The sequence below is a fragment of the Podarcis pityusensis genome (genome assembly GCF_964106645.2).
Source record: "Podarcis pityusensis genome assembly, chromosome: 2".
In the NCBI taxonomy this organism is placed as follows: Eukaryota; Metazoa; Chordata; class Lepidosauria; order Squamata; family Lacertidae; genus Podarcis; species Podarcis pityusensis.
This window is the reverse complement of record NC_138029.1, coordinates 127,684,180-127,704,958: the sequence shown is the minus strand read 5'-3', so window position 1 is coordinate 127,704,958 and position 20,779 is coordinate 127,684,180. Positions and strand designations below refer to the sequence as shown.

Below are 20,779 nucleotides of genomic sequence, written 5' to 3'. Positions count from 1 at the left end.
TCATATTTAGTGGATTTTGAAACTAATAATTTGGGGGGGTCATGTTTTGGAGGGACAGAGGAGCGGGGACAGTGTTTTAACACAAATAAAATATGAAATGGATAGAAATGTCAAAATGCCCTTAGCAGGTGAGACTTTTTTCTGAGGCTCGTCTGTAGTTCGAGATGCACAGCTGAATCTCAGAGAGAACAATACACTCTGGGTTTCCCAGTTAACTTTGTCTCTCACAGGTGAGAGAACGATGGCAGCAAGACCTCCTCCTCCGTCTTTTCATGGTGGCGAAGGGGAAGCAGCGGCTGTGGAACCAGATCAGGTAGGGGGAAGGAGACTTGTGGGGAAGGAGGCCGAGGGGTGGGGCAGCCAGGTGTTGTTGTTATTTAGTCGTTTAGTCGTGTCCGACTCTTCGTGACCCCCTGGACCAGAGGCCCTCCTGTCTTCCACTGCCTCCCGCAGTTTGGTCAGACTCATGTTTGTAGCTTCGAGAACACTGTCCAACCATCTCGTCCTCTGTCGTCCCCTTCTCCTTGTGCCCTCCATCTTTCCCAACATCAGGGTCATTTCCAGGGAGTCTTCTCTTCTCCTGAGGTGGCCAAAGTCTTGGAGCCTCAGCTTCAGGATCTGTCCTTCCAGTGAGCACTCAGGGCTGATCTCCTTAAGAATGGAGAGGTTTGATCTTCTTGCAGTCCATGGGACTCTCAAGAGTCTCCTCCAGCACCACAATTCAAAAGCATCAATTCTTCGGCGATCAGCCTTCTTGATGGTCCAGCTCTCACTTCCATACATCACTACTGGGAAAACCATGGCTTTTACTATACGGACCTTTGTTGGTAAGGTGACTCTGTGCCTAAACAAATCTCTCTCTTCCTCTTGGCTTCCGTCATGGTTGCCGTCAACAAAGGTTGAAACTAGTATTATTTGTCAGTAGCTGCAGTTTTATTCATATATTTAACACTGAACGCTAATAGAAGCTTCTAAGCCAGTGTTTCTCAACATTGGGTCCCCAGATGTTGTTGGACTACAACTCCCATCATCCCTGAGCTCTTGCCTTGCTAGCTAAGGGTGATGGGAGTTGTAGGCCAAAAATATCTGGGGACCCAAGGTTGAGAAAGGCCGTAATCTAAGCAGTTAGCCAAGTATAAAAAGTGACCAGGATTCACCCAACGAGTCTCATCAGCTGCACATTGTGGTGTTTCACCATTTGCAGAAAGGTAAATTGCTGTTGTTGGCCTCCATCTGACTCAAGAGTCTGCTGTGGCTGCAGAAACTAGTAACTTGACCTCCTTGGGGCGCAAGCCTGAGCAGTGTGGATAGAGGTCCTGGGCTGTCCAGACGGCAAAAGCCCACTCTTGGGCTCTCTGACGTGGTCCAAAGGAAAGCAGAGCAAGAAGTTTGGCATCAGCTGAGCTGTAGGAGTTGCTGGAAGTAGGTGTACAAGGCTCTATCCAACTGCCTTAGGGACTACACTCCAGATTTGTGTTGGCTTCACTCCGTAGCCTTTTCTTCTCCCAAAGATATCCCACAAGGCAGAGGAGGTTTAGGATCAAAGTTTTCCCTCAGTTGGGTTCCCTTCCCAGGTGGATAATAATAATAATAATAATAAATAATAATATTTTTTTATTTATACTCCGCCCTTCCCGGTTCAGAAAACCAGGCTCAGGGTGGCTAACAACAAATTTAAAACATTTAATAAACAGCATAAACATTTAATAAACAGCATAAAATACAGTCTAAAACAGGAATAACAATCCAGAATTCAAAAATCATTTCAGGGGGGAAACCCATCCAATAAACATTAGATGATCACCAGGGCTGTTGTTGTTGTTGTTTAGTCGTTTAGTCGTGTCCGACTCTTCGTGACCCCATGGACCAGAGTATGCCAGGCCCTCCTGTCTTCCACTGCCTCCCGTAGTTTGGTCAGGCTCATGTTTGTAGCTTTGAGAACACTGTCCAATCTCCTCACTTTCTGCCATCAAGGTTGTGTCATCTGCATATCTGAGGTTGTTGATATTTCTTCCGGCAATCTTAATTCCGGCTAGGGATTCATCCAGCCCAGCCTTTCGCATGATGAATTCTGCATATAAGTTAAATAAGCAGGGAGACAATATACAGCCTTGCCGTACTCCTTTCCCAATTTTGAACCAATCAGTTGTTCCATATCCAGTTCTAACTGTAGCTTCTTGTCCCACATAGAGATTTCTCAGGAGACAGACGAGGTGATCAGGCACTCCCATTTCTTTAAGAACGTGCCATAGTTTGCTGTGGTCAAAGGCTTTTGCATGGTCAATGAAGCAGAAGTAGATGTCTTTCTGGAACTCTCTAGCTTTCTCCATAATCCAGCGCATATTTGCAATTTGGTCTCTGGTTCCTCTGCCTCTTCTAAATCCAGCTTGCACTTCTGGGAGTTCTCGGTCCACATACTGCTTGAGCCTTCCTTGTAAAATTTTAAGCATAACCTTGCTAGCGTGTGAAATGAGTGCAATTGTGCGGTAGTTGGAGCATTCTTTGGCACTGCCCTTCTTTGGGATTGGGACGTAGACTGATCTTCTCCAATCCTCTGGCCACTGCTGAGTTTTCCAAACTTGCTGGCATATTGAGTGTAGCACCTTAACATAACAGCAGCATCTTTTAAAATTTTAAATAGTTCAGCTGGAATATCATCACTTCCACTGGCCTTGTTATTTGCAGTGCTTTCTAAGGCCCATTTGACTTCACTCTCCAGGATGTCTGGCTCAAGGTCAGCAACCCCACTACCTGGGCTGTACGAGACATCCATATGTTTCTGGTATGATTCCTCTGTGTATTCTTGCCACCTCTTCTTGATGTCTTCTGCTTCTGTTAGGTCCTTTCCACTTTAGTCCTTTATTATGGTAATCTTTGTACGAAATGTCCCTTTCATATCTCCTATTTTCTTGAACAGATCTCTGGTTCTTCCCATTCTGTTGTTTTCCTCTATTTCTTTGCATTGCTCGTTTAAGAAGGCCTTCTTGTCTCTCCTTGCTATTTTTTGGAAATCTGCATTCAATTTCCTGTATCTTTCACTCTCCCTCACATTTTGCTTGCCTTCTCTCCCCCGCTATTTGTAAGGCCTCGTTGGACAGCCACTTTGCTTTTCATTGGGATGGTTTTAGTTGCTGCCTCTTGTATAATGTTGCGAGCCTCCACCCATAGTTCTTCAGGCACTCTGTCCACCAAATCTAAATCCTTAAACCGGTTCCTCACGTCCACTGTGCATAAGGGATTTGACTTAGATTGTATCTTACCGGCCCAGTGGTTTTTCCTACTTTCTTCAGTTTAAGCTTGAATTTTGCTATAAGAAGCCACAGTCAGCTTCAGGTCTTGTTTTTGCTGACTGTATAGAGCTTCTCCATCTTTGGCTGCAGAGAATATAATCAATCTGATTTCGATGCTGCCCATCTGGTGATGTCCATGTGTAGAGCCGTCTCTTGTGTTGTTGGAAAAGCGTGTTTGTGATGACCAGCTTGTTCTCTTGACAGAACTCTATTAGCCTTTGCCCTGCTTCGTTCTGAACTCCAAAGCCAAACTTGCCAGTTGTTCCTTTTATCTCTTGATTCCCTACTTTAGCATTCCAATCCCCTATGATGAAAAGAACATCCTTCTTTGACGTCACTTCTATAAGATGTTGTAAGTCTTCATAGAATTGGTCAATTTCAGTTTCTTCAGCACCAGTGGTTGGTGCATAAACTTGGATTACTGTGATGTTAAAAGGTCTGCCTTGGATTCGTATCGAGATCATTCTATCATTTTTGAGATTGCATCCCAGTACAGCTTTCGCCACTCTTTTGTTGACTATGAGGGCCACTCCATTTCTTTTACGGGATTCTTGCCCACAGTAGTACATATGGTTGTCATCCGAACTGAATTCACCCATTCCCGTCCATTTTAGTTCACTGATGCCCAGGATGTCAATATTTATCTTGCCATTTCATTTTTGACCACGTCCAACTTACCCAGGTCCATGGTTCTTACATTCCAGGTTCCTATGCAATATTTTTCTTTACAGCATTGGACTTTGCTTTCACTTCCAGGCATATCCACAACTGAGCGTCCTTTCGGCTTTGGCCCAGCCGCTTCATCAGCTCTGAATCTACTTGTACTTGTCCTCCGCTCTTCTTCAGTAGCATGTTAGACGCCTTACGACCTGAGGGGCTCATCTTCCAGCGTCATAACTTTTATATGCCTGTTGTCTTTGTCCATGGAGTTTTCTTGGCAGGGATACTGGAGTGGCTTGCCGGTTCCTGCTCCAGGTGGATCACGTTTAGTCAAAACTCTCCACTATGACCTGTCCATCTTGGGTGGCACTGCACGGCATAGCTCATAGCTTCTCTGAGTTATTCAAGCCCCTTCGCCACGGCAAGGCAGTGATCCATGAAGGGGTCACCAGGGCTAACTGGCTAAATTAGTCCTATTTGGGCCAGCAAGTTGGGGAGAATTAGTTGTGGGTAATCTTAATAAAAAGGGGAGGGGGGAAGGAAGGGGAATAAAAGATCAGGCTAAGTTCAGATTGAAAGCCAGGCAGAATAGCTCTGTCTTACAGGCCCTGTGGAAGGAGGTTAAATCCTGCAGGGCCCTGGTCTCCTGGGACAGAGCATTCCACCAGGTCGGAGCCATCACTGAGGCCGTGGCCCTGGTGAAGGATAATTTGACTTCCTTAGGGCCCAGGACTCTAAACTGTGATTATTCATGGACCTTAAGGTCCTCTGCAGGGCAGACCAGGAGAGGCGGTCCCGTAGATACGAGGGCCCTAAGCCACAAAGGGCTTTAAAGGTCAAGACCAGCACCTTAAACCTGACCCGATACTCTACCGGGAGCCAGTGCAACTGGTAAAGCACTGGGTGAATATGCTCCCATGGAAGAACCTCGTGAGGAGCCTCGCTGCAGCATTCTGCACCCGCTGCAGTTTGTGGGACAGTTTCAAGGGCAGCCCTGTGTAGAGTGAATTACAGTAGTCAAGCCTGGAGGTGACCGCCGCGTGAATCACTGTGGCCAGGTCAGGGCGGGAAAGGTAAGAGACCAACTGCTTAATGCGGTGAAGGTGGAAAAATGTCGCCCCATCTGCTCCTCTCTTCCTCCTACAAACACATGCAGCGACCACCATCTTGACTTTGGGACCCACTCTTGGTCACATGCAAGACACATTACTAACTTACTGAGGGTTGACTCTTCTCACCTGGTTTAGCCATCCAGTCAAAGCCGTTCCCAGATTGTGGCCGCTGTCTCATGCGGACAGCTTCTAGGAGCCACAGGTGAGAGCAGAGTGCAGGATGAGGATCAAAGGTGGACAAACTACCCCAGAAGGAGCAGGATGTGTCCCCCACCAAGGGTACTGTCACCCCACAAGGATGAATACCCATCATTAAAATACACAATAAAAGAATTCCACTGAGATGTTAAAATAAGCATCTATGTTTAACATGTGCACAAAACAATCCCATTCAAACATGATCACAACAAAGCAATGTGGAGTAGATCATCTTTATGTTGTCTAAGAGGAGAACATGTCCCTCATTCTTTTAGGGTCCGGTGAGCTTTGAAGATGTCGCTGTTCGTTTCACAGACGAGGAATGGGCATTGCTGGATCCTGACCAGAGAGCTCTGCATAAGGACGTCATGGAGGAGAATCGTGGGATCCTGCACTCTCTCCGTAAGGCTCCCTGTTGGATCATAATATCTGTTTTGAAATTCCATGCGTTGCTCTATGCGACGAACTGCCAATATTTTGATGCAGTTCAACAAGCATCTGGGATTCTAACATCCCCACCTTGAACCCTGAATGGAGGGATTTACTCTGTTTGTTAATATTCTTCCTCCAGTTATCATCATCATCATCATTCCATGTCTATGCTGTGTTTCCACAGTTAAAACAAAGCTCAAGGCGGCTTACAATATGAAAAGATTTACAGAATTACAAATATATCAAAGCAATCATCGAAATAAATAAAACACATGAAAAACTATGAAACTGAACAATTTAAACATAAAAATAAAACAGCAAAAACTCCCAACAAATTCCCCCCCAAAATTCCCCAGTCCTTGCCGAGCAGCAGCCGCAGCAGCAGTTTTTATGAGGCCAGGAAGTTATGGCTTTTAAAACAGTGACCAGGGGGTCTGGACCAACCAGGTCTACTTAAATGCAGACTGTGGAGTTATATGGGAAGTTGAGGTAACTTCTGTCAGCTTATGAGGTTTTGTTTTTGCTTCTGCCCATTTTTGAAAGAGAAGACCGATGTTAGAGTTGGAGTGGATTTCATGATTGTGGCAAACTAAATCCGTCCTAGAAAAGAGCCAGACTTTTTCATAGAATCATAGAATCATAGAGTTGGAAGAGACCACAAGGGCCATCGAGTCCAACCCCCTGCCAAGCAGGAAACTGCTTTTGAACCTCTGGTTTCCATAAATACCGTATTTTTACTCCATAAGACACACTTTTTTCTTCCTAAAAAGTAAGGGGAAATGTCTGTGCGTCTTATGGAGCGAATGCGTGGTCCCTGGAGCCGAATTGCCCAGGGGCAAAAAGCAAATCATGCTTTTTTTTTTTAAAGAGGGAAGTGGGTGTTGAAACAAAGCCGCTGATCGGCAAGCAATCAGGAGCGAGATAAGGGATGCTAGCAATAAAGAAGGCTGCCTGGGAGGGGGGAGGTAATAGCCCATGGATCCTCAGGATTTTTGCATTGGGTCACCCCAAATTCACCATCAGATCACATAGCATTTCCATGGCTACAGCCTGCACCAAAAAAATCACGCACCCACTGTTGCGTGGGGCTGCAATGGCACAAAAACATGGTTACAAAGCATGGATCCACATGGATTCTCAGGATTTTTGCATTGGGCTACTCCAAACTCACCATCAAATCACATGTCTGTGGCCAAAACACGAACCACAAAAATCATACATCCAGAATATTCTTTTTCTTGTATTCCTCCTCTAAAAACTAGGTGCGTCTTATGGTCAGGTGCGTCTTATGGAGCGAAAAATACGTATGTCCAAGAATGCTGTTCAATAAAGGACATGACCTCTGTAGAAAGACCTCACGTCTTCCGTTCTTTCTGTTTCACAAAAGTTCATTGTTGCTGTTGTTTAGTAGTTTAGTAGTGTCTGACTCTTCGATTCGACTAAATGACTAAACAACAACAATGAACTTTTGTGAAACAGGAAAAACATTGTTTAATAATTGGGGACTCCGTTTCTTCCTGAGGATCTAATTAGTTTCTCTCTTCGTTGTAGTTGGTGATGGATTGGAAATGAAGAATGGAGACCACAACAGAATCCACACAGTGGAGAAGCCATATCAAGATTGGGAGTGTGAAGAGAGCTCCAGTCAGAGCTCCTGTTCCCATCGAAGAACTCACAGTGGGAAGAAAGGCTATCAGTGCTCAGAATGTGGGAAGAGCTTCAGTCACAGCGCCACTCTCACTTCTCATCAAAGAATTCATACAGGAGAGAAACCCTATAAGTGCTTGGAATGTGGGAAGAGCTTCCGTCAGAGGACCAACCTAAAGACCCATCAAAGAATTCATACAGGAGAGAAACCATATCACTGCTTGGAATGTGGAAAGAGCTTTAATACGAGCACAAATTTTCATCGACATCAAAGTATTCATCTTGGGGAGAAACCATTTAAATGCCAAGAGTGTGGAAAGAGCTTCAGTCGGAGTGCCCATCTCATGGGCCATCAAATTATTCATACAGGGAAGAAACCGTATCAATGTCTGGAATGTGGAAAGAGTTTCAGTCACAGCGCCACTCTCTCTTCCCATCAAAGAATTCATACAGGAGAGAAACCCTATAAGTGCTTAGAATGTGGAAAGAGCTTTAATACAAGCACAAACGTTCATCGACATCAAAGTATTCATCGTGGGGAGAAACCATTTAAATGCCAAGAGTGTGGAAAGAGCTTCAGTCAAAGTACAAAATTCACGGCCCATCAAAGAACTCACAGTGGGGAGAAACCCTATCGTTGCTTAGAATGTGGTAAGAGTTTCAGTGTAAGCACCTATCTCACTTCCCATCAAAGAATTCATACAGGGGAGAAACCCTATCAGTGCTTGGAATGTGGAAAGAGCTTCAGTCACAGGGCCCATCTCACCATCCACCAAATAATTCATACAGGGGATAAACCATATCAGTGTTTAGAATGCAGAAAGAGCTTCAGTCAGAGGGCCCATCTCACAGCCCACCAAATAATTCACACAGGGGAGAAGCCCTATCAATGCTTGGAATGTGGAAAGAACTTTAGTCGGAAGGAGAGTCTCACTTCCCATCGAAGAATTCATACAGGGGAGAAACCGTATCAGTGCTTGGAATGCGGAAAGAAATTCCATCAGAAGGAAACTCTCAATTCCCATCAAAAAATTCATACAAAGGAGAAACCTTATCAGTGCTTTGAATGTGGAAAGAGCTTCAAGTTCAAGAGGAGTCTCACATCCCATCAGAGAATTCATACGGGGGAGAAACCGTATCAGTGCTTGGAATGTGGACAGAGCTTCAGTCAGAGGACAATTCTCACTTCCCATCAGAGAATTCATACGGGGGAGAAACCCTATCAGTGCTTGGAATGTGGACAGAGCTTCAGCCAGAAGGTAAGTCTCACTTCACATCAACTAATTCACAGTGGAGAGAAACCATTTCGATGCCCAGAGTGTGGAAAGAGCTTCACGCAGAGGACAGGTCTTATGCTCCATCAAAGAATTCATACAGGGCAAAAAACATTTCAATGCTTGGAATGTGGAAAGAGGTTCCGTCGGAACTCCCATCTCACTTCCCATCAAATAATTCATACAGGAGAGAAACCATTTAAATGTGAAGAATGCGGAAAGAGCTTCAGTCATAAGGTCAGTCTCACTTACCATCGGAGAGTTCATACAGGGGAGAAACCCTACCAGTGTTTGGAATGTGGAAAGAGCTTCAATCAGAGAGCCGGTCTCACTTCCCATCAAAAAAATCATACAGGGGAGAAACCACATCAGTGCTTGGAATGTGGGAAGAGCTTCAGTCACAGGGCCAATCTCACTTCTCATCAAATGATTCATACAGGGGAGAAACCATATCAGTGCTCAGAGTGTGGAAAGAGCTTCCGTCAGGGGGCAAAGCTCACTTCTCATCAAATAATTCATACAGGAGAAAAACCATATGAGTGCTTGGAATGTGGACAGAGTTTCAGCCAGAAGGGAAGTCTCACTTACCATCAGAAAATTCATACAGGGGAGAAACCATATCAATGCTTGGAATGTGCAAAGAGTTTTAATAAAATCACAAACCTTCGTCAACATCAGAGAATTCACAGTGGGGAGAGACCCTATCAGTGCTCCGAATGTGGAAAGAGCTTCAGTCAGAGCTCCCATCTCACTTCCCATCAGATGATTCATACAGGGGAGAAACCCTATCAGTGCTCGGAATGTGGGAAAAGCTTCATTCAGAGCACCCAACTCACTTCCCATCAAAGAATTCATACAGGGGAGAAACCATATCAGTGCCTGGAATGTGGAAAGAGCTTCAGTTGGAAAGAAGGTCTCACTTCCCATCAAATAATTCACAGTGGGGAGATACCATTTCAATGCCAAGAATGTGGAAAGAGCTTCACAAGGAGGGCAGGTCTCACTTTGCATCAAAGAATTCATACAGGGCAGAAACCCTATCAGTGCTTGGAATGTGGAAAGAGCTTCAGTCGGAAGGATAGTCTCAATTTACATGCAAGAACTCACACGGGGAGGAAACATTTTAATGCTAGAAATGTGGAAACAGCTTCACCTTCAACTGGAATCTAGCTCCCCATCAAACGATCCATACAAAGCATATCAGGGCTGAAAATGTAGGGAAGACTAATAAAGATCCATACTTCCATCAACAGCACAGTGGGTAATTTGGGGAGAAAGTATTTCATTGCCAAGAACGTGGAAAGAGTTTAAGTCAGAGGAAAAATCTCACACCCAATCAAAAGACTCACGGCAGGGCAAAGCTATATTAGTGCATGGAATGTGGAAAGAGCTTTAGTAAAGGCGCCGGTGTCACATCCCATTAATCAATTTACAGTGAATAGAAACATAGTAATGGGTGTGTATTATTTTAAGGGAGACTGATTTTTACAGGGGCAACAATTGGAACAATGCTCTTCTCATTCAGCAACCCAGCACCAGATCTTGACTAGGGGCACATTTTTGTCAGTGTCTCGCATATATTCCCCAAGTAGGTGACCTTGTTCTGCTTCCTCCCCAGTGATAACAGAGACTTAAGTCCAACCCCACCCATTCTGGGTGGCAGGGTCTCCAGCCAAGGCCTTGCGACCCGTTTCATATGAGGTCTTGTGTCCCACATATTGTTGGTTCTAACCTTGTGAAGTTTTGCTCTTCTCCAGATTTGAAAACTACTTTCTCCAGTTAAACGTGATAGCAGTCTCGCTGCTGTAATCATTTACTGAAGTAATCTTCCATAATCCTTTTGTAATAGTGTGTCCAGAAAGAGTTCTGCCTTCAACTGAACTTCGTTTGTTTGTTTGTTGTTGTTTGTATATAAAAAATGCTTTTATTTTTTATCTATGTCATTTAAATTGTGATTCATATTAATGCTGTATTCTTAGTTTTAGATTTTATTATTTATGTGGAAATTGTTTTCCGTTTGGTTGTGTACTTTTTGAGGTGTTTTATTTATTGTTTATGACTTTTGTTATGTTGGTAATTATCTAAATCTTGTCATGTTTTAAGCCACCTTGAGCATTGTTTTAACTATGGAAAGGCGGCATACAAATAAAAAATGAAGATGATGATGAATATTAACTTTAAAAACCTGCTGTATCGATGTATGTATTTGAATCTATTTTTTAGCCTTTTTACATGTCCACCCAGCATGATAAAAATGTCCCTTTGTGTTCTTGGCATTCCTAGCAAACATTTGAAACATCTTTATACATTCTGAAAAGTTTTCCAAGAGTTAAATCCAAGCGATACACCATTTTATAAAAATTCTCTTTGAGATCGTAACAAAATGTAAATTTCACCCCTGAGGCCACATATGTTCCCTCTGTTCTATTTGTATTATAAGATCTGGATTTCTAGAGAGGGCAGGAAGTAGGGGTGGGGGGCATGGTCCTCCAGAGCAAAATCCCCTCCCTCCATCCCTAGTTCCTTCCAGCAAGGGAAGGGTGTGTGGCTTTGCTCTCTCTCTGCATGTGCTGCCTCTGAGGTGCCTTTGGGACCTGGTGAATCTTGCACTCACTGGCAGAGGAAGGGGGGTGCAGGGCGTGTGGTCATCCCCGAGGGTGTGTGTGATATTGCCCCCCTAGGATGCTCGCCGTGGGTGGCGCCCCCCTGGGATGCTTGCTGCACTGCCCCCGTGGGCAGCACGCCCCACTTCTGGGTGCACAGCATGTGTGCCGCTCCAGGGGCCGGAGGAGTTACAGTGAGGGGGGGGGAGTATTTGATCCCCTACTAAATCTGCCTGTTTGCCCTCTCACAAAGAAATTACCAGTCCATAATTGTAATAGGGATGCGGGTGGCGCTGTGGGTTAAACCACAGAGCCTAGGACTTGCCGATCAGAAGGTTGGCGGTTCGAATCCCCGCGACGGGGTGAGCTCCTGTTGCTTAGCCCCTGCTCCTGCCAACCTAACACTTTGAAAGCACGTCAAAGTGCAAGTAGATAAATAGGTACCGCACTGGCGGGAAGGTAAACGGCGTTTCCGTGCGCTGCTGTGGTTCGCCAGAAGCGGATTAGTCATGCTGGCCACATGACCCGGAAGCTGTACGTGAGACGAGCGCCACAACCCCAGAGTCGGCCACAACTGGACCTAATGGTCAGGGGTCCCTTTACCTTTATTGTAATGGTAGGTTTATTGTAGCTGTGAGAGACAGAATAACAACATGAAAACCCCCAGAGACAACAGTCAGAGATTGATGTGCATTATAATGAGTGAAATAAGTATTTGATCCCCTATCAACCAGCCAGATGTCAGGCTACCTGGTATCTTCACTGTATGTAACGAGCTGAACTTTCCCCCCTCACTGTAGCTCCATCTCTGTGTGGACTGGGCAGAAAGGGGGTCCCAAGGCTGCAAGGGAAGGATGCATGGGAGGTGGGGGCTGTTCAGCACATGCATGCAGGGGGGAGACCCCCAAGTCAGGAGTCCTGCCCCCCATTTCTCTCTGCCAAGCCAGGGAGGGGGCGAGTTTCCAGGAGGTCTGCAGCTCTGCTCTTCCTTTGCGTCCAGGCGCTGCTTCGTCTTTGGGGAAGGAGGAAGCAGTCACGGGGGGGGGGAGGGGCAGGCCTTTCTAAAGGAGCAGAGAGAAGCTTCAAAAGCGAGAGATGTGAAGAGAAATCAGGGCGAATGAGCTAAGAAATCCCCCGATAAACGAGAGAGCCCAGGGAAACTGCCGCCTGGTCTGCCAGGAATCGGCCTCCTTGGCGCCTAAAACTGAGGGGAAGGTCAGGTTTCGAAAGGCGGGAAGTTGGGAAAAGGCGGGAAAAGCCGTTTCCCTCAGAGCAGCCGTCGTCTTCCCGTAACCAAAGTAACTTCCCATAACTGCAGCCAAAGCCTGAATGTGAACTACCTGTGAGTAAACTTTATTTATATTTTAGGAAGACTGTTTTGTGTTGTTATAATTAAGAGGGAAATAAAGGGGGGAAATACCAGGAAGGATCCATTCTGTGCAAAGGGCATCCTGGTTTGCTTCATCAAAAAGCTGAAACCAGGTAATCAACAGCTTCCATGAGTAAGGAAGAATAATACAGTATCAAACGAATATATTCTCTCCTAACTTCATACGCATCTCCCCCCCCCCACATCTGCGCAAGAAGCTCCCTCCCCTTTGTGACATGATCTCACCAAGGGGGGGGGGGATGCACGGCTGAGCAGGGATCCAGTTCCTGAGTGCCTTTAAAAAAAATAAAATTATTTAAAGTCTTCACGGGACCCTGCCTGATCCTTTCAGATGGAGGTCACATCCCAGATACCAGGAATGTCCCCCAGCAGCAACATCCCACTAAGTCAGTCCAGAGGATGCCATGGAAAGTGGCATCAAAAACCCCTCCTTTAAATGGCACGCAGAAGCAACTCCCCTCTTCCTTCTTGAGATGAAGGTCATCCCATCAGGGCGATTGAAGCTGATTCAGTTTGAGCCAGTGTGGTGTAGTGGTTAAGAGCGGTAGATTCGTAATCTGGGGAACCGGGTTCGCATCTCCGCTCCTCCACCTGCAGCTGCTGGGTGACCTTGGGCCAGTCACACTTCTGTGAAGTCTCTCAGCCCCACTCACCTCACAGAGTGTTTGTTGTGGGGGAGGAAGGGAAAGGAGAATGTTAGCCGCTTGGAGACTCCTGAAGGGGAGTGATAAAGTGGGATATCAAATCCAAACTCTTCTTCCTCTTCTTCTTCTTGAGAGCTGGATCTGAGAGAGAAGCCCCCTGCAGTGCAGACCACCCTGAGCAACAGGTAGGAAGCAGGTGGGGGTGGCACCGAGACCGACCTTGCCTGCTGCCCCTCACCCATCTTTCTGGTGGATCCTGAAGGGGGCACACACCCCATTTTCTGAGGGGTGCTCATGGGGTGTTTCCTACCCAGAGGGAATGCCCCAAGTTCATGTCTCGGATTTTGAAGGGTTTATTACCACCAAAATCAAGGGATTAAAATGTTTCAAACAATTAAATAACGAAATGTGTAAAAAACAGTTTGACTCTCATGTTGAACTCCGGTATATATCACTGTCTCTTCCAAAGGGATTTCATGGATTAGTCTGGCATCAGTACGGTCCTCTCCTTCTGGGATGGGCAGTAAGGCTCGATATATGGCCATTATGTGTCAGTGAGACTCTTAATACTTTGGGCCACCATTTCCCTGATCAGGGATATGCAACAAGGAGTGACACACAGAATTACCAATAATATTAGTCCTACTGTGATGGCGGTTAAAAGGCCATGTAACCGCCCTGATGCTGGAATCCAAGACCACATCCAATCCCAGGCAAAGGAGTTTCTTGGCACAATTTGGCCAACTGTGTTTTTTAAGAGTTCTGTTCATCCTTTCTGTCTTTCTGGAGCTCTGGGGGCGGTAAGCAGCATGCAGTTTCCATTGTATCTGCACAGCCTGGCACACTCCCTGTACCACTAAGGCGATGAAAGCTGGCCCATTGTCACTGCCGATGCTTCTTGGCAGCCCAAATCGCGGAATGATTTCCATTAAGAGGCGCTTAACAACTGTTTCAGTCCTCGTGGGATACGCTTCGACCCATCCTGTTAACGTATCCACAAAAACCAGCAAATAGTGATAGCCTCTTGCCCTGGGCATCTCGTAAAGTCCACAATCAGATTTTCCATTGGCATCAGGCCAGTCTGCTGCACCCCTGGGCCCTGTCTAGGGTTATTCCTTGCGTATAGCAGACATACTCCTGACACTGCCTCAGCCAGCTGAGATAGCCTGGCAATGTAGAGCTGCCTGCATAGGCTTTCCCGCAGTGCTGTGGTTCCATAATGAGTGGACTCATGGTACTGCTTCACAACTTCTCTTCCTAGGGCCTCTGGGATGAAAACTTGCTGATCTGGTAATATGAACCATCCCTTTTGTGGATGCACTCTGGCTGCCCCTTCCTGGTAGGCCCACCCTTTCTCTCCTTCAGCATAAATGGGTTTCATTTCTTCCATATTAATAACAGTTGGTAGAAGTGAGGCTAGTACAGTCTCAGGCGGGGGTTCCTCAAGGGCTGCTGCCCTTGCTGCCTTAACCGCCCAATGGTTGCCTTTAGCTGTGTTAGTGGCTTCCCTACTGTGGCCACGGCAGTGCATTACAGCAATATTCTCCGGTGTCCATACAGCTTCTGGAAGGGTCTCTAGCTCTGGGCCATATTTAAGGGCCTTGCCTTTTGCTCCAGTGAGTCCCTTCTCCTTCCACAGAGCTCCATGGGCATGCAGGGTTAGAAAGGCATACTCAAGGGAAGTAATAGTGCCACTGTATTCTGCTCTGGTCAGACCTCACCTGGAGTACTGTGTCCAGTTCTGGGCACCACTATTCAAGAAGGACACTGACAAACTGGAACGTGTCCAGAGGAGGGCAACCAAAATGGTCAAAGGCCTGGAAACGATGCCTTATGAGGAACGGCTAAGGGAGCTGGGCATGTTTAGCCTGGAGAAGAGGAGGTTAAGGGGTGATATGATAGCCATGTTCAAATATATAAAAGGATGTCACATAGAGGAGGGAGAAAGGTTGTTTTCTGCTGCTCCAGAGAAGCGGACACGGAGCAATGGATCCAAACTACAAGAAAGAAGATTCCACCTAAACATTAGGAAGAACTTCCTGACAGTAAGAGCTGTTTGACAGTGGAATTTGCTGCCAAGGAGTGTGGTGGAGTCTCCTTCTTTGGAGGTCTTTAAGCAGAGGCTTGACAACCATATGTCAGGAGTGCTCTGATGGTGTTTCCTGCTTGGCAGGGGTTTGGACTTGATGGCCCTTGTGGTCTCTTTCAACTATGATTCTATGATTCTAGAATCAGTATATATATTTGCCCGGCAACTTGCTGACAATTGAAGGGCTCTGGTAAGTGCCACAATTTCTGCCTTTTGGGCCTAGGTTCCTACTGGTAAGGGTTTGGCCTCCACTGTCTCCTCGAGGGTCACTATGGCATACCCCGCCTTCCTTTCCCCCTCATAGATATAGCTGCTCCCGTCTGTGAAGTATTCCATGTCAGGGTTCTTTAAGGTTTCATCTTTCAGGTCAGGGCGACTAGAATACACCTCATCCATTACTTGAAGACAGTTGTGGGGCTCATAGTCCTTTGCCTCAGGGATGGGCAATAGGGTGGCAGGATTCAAGGTGTTTACAACTTGCAAATGCACCCTTGGTATTTTGCCATGCGATAAGTCAGCTCCGGAATGAAGCTGACAGAGGCTGGGAATCGAAGCAAGCCAAGGGAGATAAGGACACTGGAATGTGAACTGGAATGTGAGAGGGAGAAGGGGAAGCCGAGTAGCATAGCTTCAGAAAAATTCAGAGAGCAAGCAGAAGATAGCTCAGAGATAGAAGCGGAGAGGCCAGGAATAGCTAGCCCAAAAACTCGAAGGCGCGAAAAGGTCAGTGAGAGGAGGGAAAAAGAGCGGAAGCAAAAGGGTTTTTTCCTCTGTTGGAAGAAGAGGAAGGGGCGGAGTTTAGACTCGGCAACTGCTAACTTGGAGTCAGACACGGAGTGAAGGAGCTCCGGAGTGATTTATGTGTTTGAGTAATAAACCTGAGATAATTACTGCCGGTGTCTCGCTTCTGTGGGAGAGCCAAGCCATTACACGATAATTGGACAACCAATAGCTCCCTTTGTATTCCATGAGAGTCAAGACAGCATGGAGCACGTTCACATATATTTCTTGTCCGAAAGTGAATTTGTAAGCTTTCTTCACCAACAAGGCAGTGGTCGCTACTGCTCGTAAGCATGGCGGCCATCCTTTTGCCACTGAGTCCAATAATTTGGACAAGTAAGCCACGGGGCGCTTCCAACCTCCCATCCTTTGAGTCAAGACTCCTGCTGCCATCCCCCTTTGTTCATGGACATAGAGCTGAAAAGGCTTTTCAGGATTTGGCAGACCTAAGGCTGGGGCCTGCATTAATTTGCACTTCAATTCGTTGAAGGCCATTCTCTGCTCGGAGCCCCATTCAAAGGGGTCTATTTCCTTTCCTTTAGTGCTTTCGTAAAGGGGGTAGGCAAGGTTGCTGAAGTCCAGAATCCAAATGCGACAGAATCCTGCAGCTCCCAAGAACCCATGGAGCTGCCTTCGGGTAGCGGGCTCTTTATAATGATACAAATGGCTGCCTTCCATTCAGGTCTTAGTGCCCTTTGTTGATGAGAGATATCAAATCCCAAATATCTCACAGTCCTTTGGTATATATGAGCCTTTTTGCGGGATACCTTGTACCTGGCCTCCCAAAGCAGGCGTAACAATTCCTCGGTGCCCTCTTTACAGGTCTGGTAATCACTGGCTGCCAGTATCAAATCATCTACATACAGAAGGAGACCTTTTCCCTAGGTACTGATGAAAATTTAGCTAAGTCCTGAGCTAATGCTGTTCCAAGCAAAGTTGGGGAATTTTTGAACCCTTGTGGTAAACAGGTCCATGTTAGCTGGCCCTTGCTCCTGATATGGGGATCTTCCCATTGAAAGGCAAAGATAGGTTGGCTTTGGGGTGCTAACTGGCAGCAGAAAAAGGCATCCTTTAAGTCCAATACTGTGAACACAGTTGCCTCTGCTGGTATTAATCCTAAAATGTTATAGGGATTGGGAACATTTGGATGTAAGGTTTCAATGGCCCTGTTCACTTCCCTAAGGTCTTGGACTGGACGATAATCATTAGTATTCGGTTTTCCAACTGGCAAAAGAGGCGTGTTCCAAAATGACTGACATCTTTTCAGTAGCCCGTATTTCAAGAGTCTATTTATGTGGATTTGTATTCCTTCAGCTGCTTGCCTGGGAATCCGGTATTGTTGAATTGCCACTGGTCTTGCACCTGGTTTCAAAGCTACTACAATTGGGGCAATGTTCTTCGCCATACTTGGAGGATTATCCTCTACCCACACTCCTAGTGGGGCTTGCAAAGGCTTGGGAAGCCCACTGAATTGCTCAAACTGGATCTAAACGTGGCAAAAAGGTGTATAAATCAAAGGCTGGATGATGCGGAGCTATACCAAAATTTATTAGCTGGTGGTGGAGCCTGCTCGCCGTTAAATCTCGGCATAACCCCTATCTACCGTGCTCCGTCCTACTTAACATCGCTTATGGCCGCATCTCACCGATATGCCTTCATTAGAGCTAGGTTCAATGTTTTTCCAACAAACGTGCTGAGACATAGATTCACTAAGGGCCAAGTCCCTTCAATGTGTGCTTGTGAAATGAAAACATCTGAATCCCTACATCATGTTATGTTTATCTGCCCTATGTACAGTTCAGCTCGTGCTAGTATACTTAACTCCATAATCCAGCCTATGGCTGACAAACCAGTAGACCTACAGCTTGCCTGGGTTCTTCAAGATGTAGATCCTTATATTACCCTACAGGTTGCTAAATTCCTAACAGCCGTCCTCTCGTACAAGAGACGGAATGGAATGTTAGCTGATTATTGATAGTTATAAGAATTTTCGATAATGACATCAGATATTGATTTTAGCGGAGTGTCTAAATTTTTAATCTTAATCTTAAATTTTTCTTTTGAATTGCCAATATTTGTCCTTGTGAGCTGTGAATTGTGTTATATTACTTGCGGCTTGTACGAGACCGCTGTTTTATTTGATTTGTTTTGTGTGTTGTGCTTTATGATGGGCGTAAAGCCGAATAAACATTTTGATTTGATTTGGGAAGCGGTTGCAATTTTTGCTCGTGAGGATTTATATCTGATAAAGCCATCATCATTTGCCAGGCTTGTTCTCGAGGCACGGTCACTGTTACAATTCCTGTTGCCTCCGGTGGTAGCTTCAACTCTGCCCCTTTGGGTGTGAAAGTTACTTGGGCTTTAATCTTAGCTAGGAAATCACATCCCAAAAGGGGAATGGGGCATTCCGGCACATAAATAAACTGATGTGTTAGGGTTTTTCCTCCAATTTGACACTCTTGGGGTTGTAAAAAAGGTTTTACAGTTTGATTGCCAGTGGCTCCTACAATTGTTATTGCTTGGTTGCTTTTTGCTTTCAGGGGTTTGGTTAAAACAGAATATTGTGCTCCTGTATCCACCATAAAGTCTACAAAGCGGCTCCCTTCTTTCACAGATACCATGGGCTCTCGGGGGCCTAAAGGGAGAACTGAACCCGGTCTGTTCTATTCATTCTCATATTCCTCAATTCCTGCTAATCCAATAAAATCTGAGCTGTTCTCCCCATTCCTTGCATATCTTCCTCCTTGTATCCTTCCGCGCAGCCCTCCCCATCTTCTTTCAATCCTTTGACACCTTCACATTGTCAGTCTATGCTTCCCGCTTTGGCGCATTCTCGCTTCCAGTGGCCTTCCTTTCTACATATGGTGCACTGATTCCTTCCTAGTGGCTGACCTCTACCTCTGCCTCGCCCTTGATTGAAGCCTCCCCTTTGGGGGCTCCCTTCAATCACTGGTGCTTGGCTGATAGCCACCACCAACAATGCAGCTTTCTTCCTCATCTCCTTCTCCTTTTCCTTCTTTACCTCAATTTCTCTGTTCACAAAAACTTTCTGGGCTATGGTCCTAAGCTGTTCAAGATTCATTCCTTCAAATCCCTCTTGTTATTGCAACTTCTTTCTAATGTCAGGGGCACTCTGAGCTACAAAGGCTGCATTAACCGTCTGGCGGTTGGCCTGGTCCTGTGGGACAAAAGGAGTGTAGACCCTGTATGCCTCCATTGGGTATTCAAGAAATTCAGCTGGCATCTCCTCTGCCTTCTGGATCACCTCAGACACTCTAGTCATATTAGTAGGCTTTCGGGCAGCACCCCTTATACCCTTCAGTACCGTTGGCCTGTAAGTGCTCAATGTCACCTGCTGCTCATCTGGGTTTGGATTTTCAAGGGGGTATTGCTCACAGACCCATCTATCAGGGTTCGGCTCTCCTGGTGGTAATTCTTCCCTCAAACTTCGCTCTGCTGCCGCATCTATCCTCCTCCGTTCCTCAGTGGTGAAGAGGGTCATTAAAAGCTGCCTGCAATCCTGCTATGTAGGCAAGTGAGTTACCATGATGGATGCCAGGAGATCCTGCATTGCCTGGGGCTTCTCAGAAAAGGAAGGGGTATGAGTCTTCCAATTTAGCAGATCAGTGGTAGTAAATGGGACGTACTGCATGGTAACTGAGCTTGGTGGCAGGGCTCCTGGTATGGGTTGACCTTGATTGTCCATTAGCCTCGATTCCTGGGGTTCCAGAACTGCTCGCAAGGGCATCATTGGAGCTAAATCCCCTTCTTCCTCCCTGGGTTTAGCAGAGCGCAGCTTGTGCTTATATGGAAGGAGAGGACTCTGTTTGAGTTCCTGCACCAGCTCACCTGTTGACTTCCTAATATTATCCAAGATCTCCATTACTTTGTCTGGCGTTCTTTTCCCACTCTCAGGGGTCCCTGTTGGAGTGCCTCTGCCACTTGATGGTGGGGTGGGACCTATCCCTCCGGCCACTCTCCCTCCTACAGCACCTAGAGTCTCTAGATCTGGAGGGGCTTTGGTTTCTCCTTCCTGAAGGACTTGTAATGGGCCTTGCAATGGGCCAGCCTGAGGAAAAGGTAGGGCTGGTGCTGGTAAGGTTCCAGGTTGTAGAACTGGTGGTGGAAGCTGGTTCCTGGGCAGTGCAGCTGGTGGTACAGACGGGTTTCTGGGTGATGGAGCATAAGGAGGCGGGAAGAGAAAATCTTCCTCTGGAGGGCCTTGATTTATTATCTTAGTAGGCACTGGAGGTTTAGGCTTATCTATATTTCTCCGGGCCTCCTGTTTCAATGCCAGTATCTGGCAGGCTGCTCCCTTGCATTTCTTCATCCATGGAGGATTCTTTATGCAGGCATCATACCACTGGTCGATGTACGATGTACAATTCTACATCAAAACTGCCTTCTGATGGCCATTTCGGGACCTGGTTTGGCCAGTTTAGTTCACAGTGCATCCTCAAGGTCTCTGGGGTCAATTTGACACCATAGTCCCCAGAGAAGGCTTTCTTGAAATTTTCAATCATGCATCCTAATGGTGTGTTTGCTGTTGAACAGTCCCCTCCCATTATTATGTCCCTTGTGAAGTGCCTTCAAAAAATTTCAAAGATATGCTTCCTTCTGTTCCCGACCAAGTGTGGTCACCCAACTTGGAACTGCGGTA

General features: G+C 46.2%; 1 protein-coding gene across 14 annotated transcripts in view; it reads left to right on the top strand.

Moving 5' to 3' along the window:
• LOC308465707 (uncharacterized protein) overlaps positions 1–10,889 on the top strand; it is a 109,356-nt gene extending 98,467 nt beyond the window's left edge. For 8 of the 14 annotated variants that reach the window (XM_080985866.1, XM_080985863.1, XM_080985854.1 and 5 more), the window contains 3 exons: positions 231–313; positions 5,536–5,662; positions 7,244–10,889. In XM_080985866.1, the coding sequence (XP_080841992.1) occupies positions 231–313; positions 5,536–5,662; positions 7,244–9,783 (2,750 nt within the window). In that variant the 3' untranslated portion in view covers positions 9,784–10,889. Of the gene's footprint in view, positions 1–230; positions 314–628; positions 833–5,535; positions 5,663–7,243 lie in introns of those variants that run through there. The other 6 variants (XM_080985859.1, XM_080985858.1, XM_080985855.1 and 3 more) reach the window with 2 other exon arrangements.
• Positions 10,890–20,779: the final 9,890 nt, after the last annotated feature.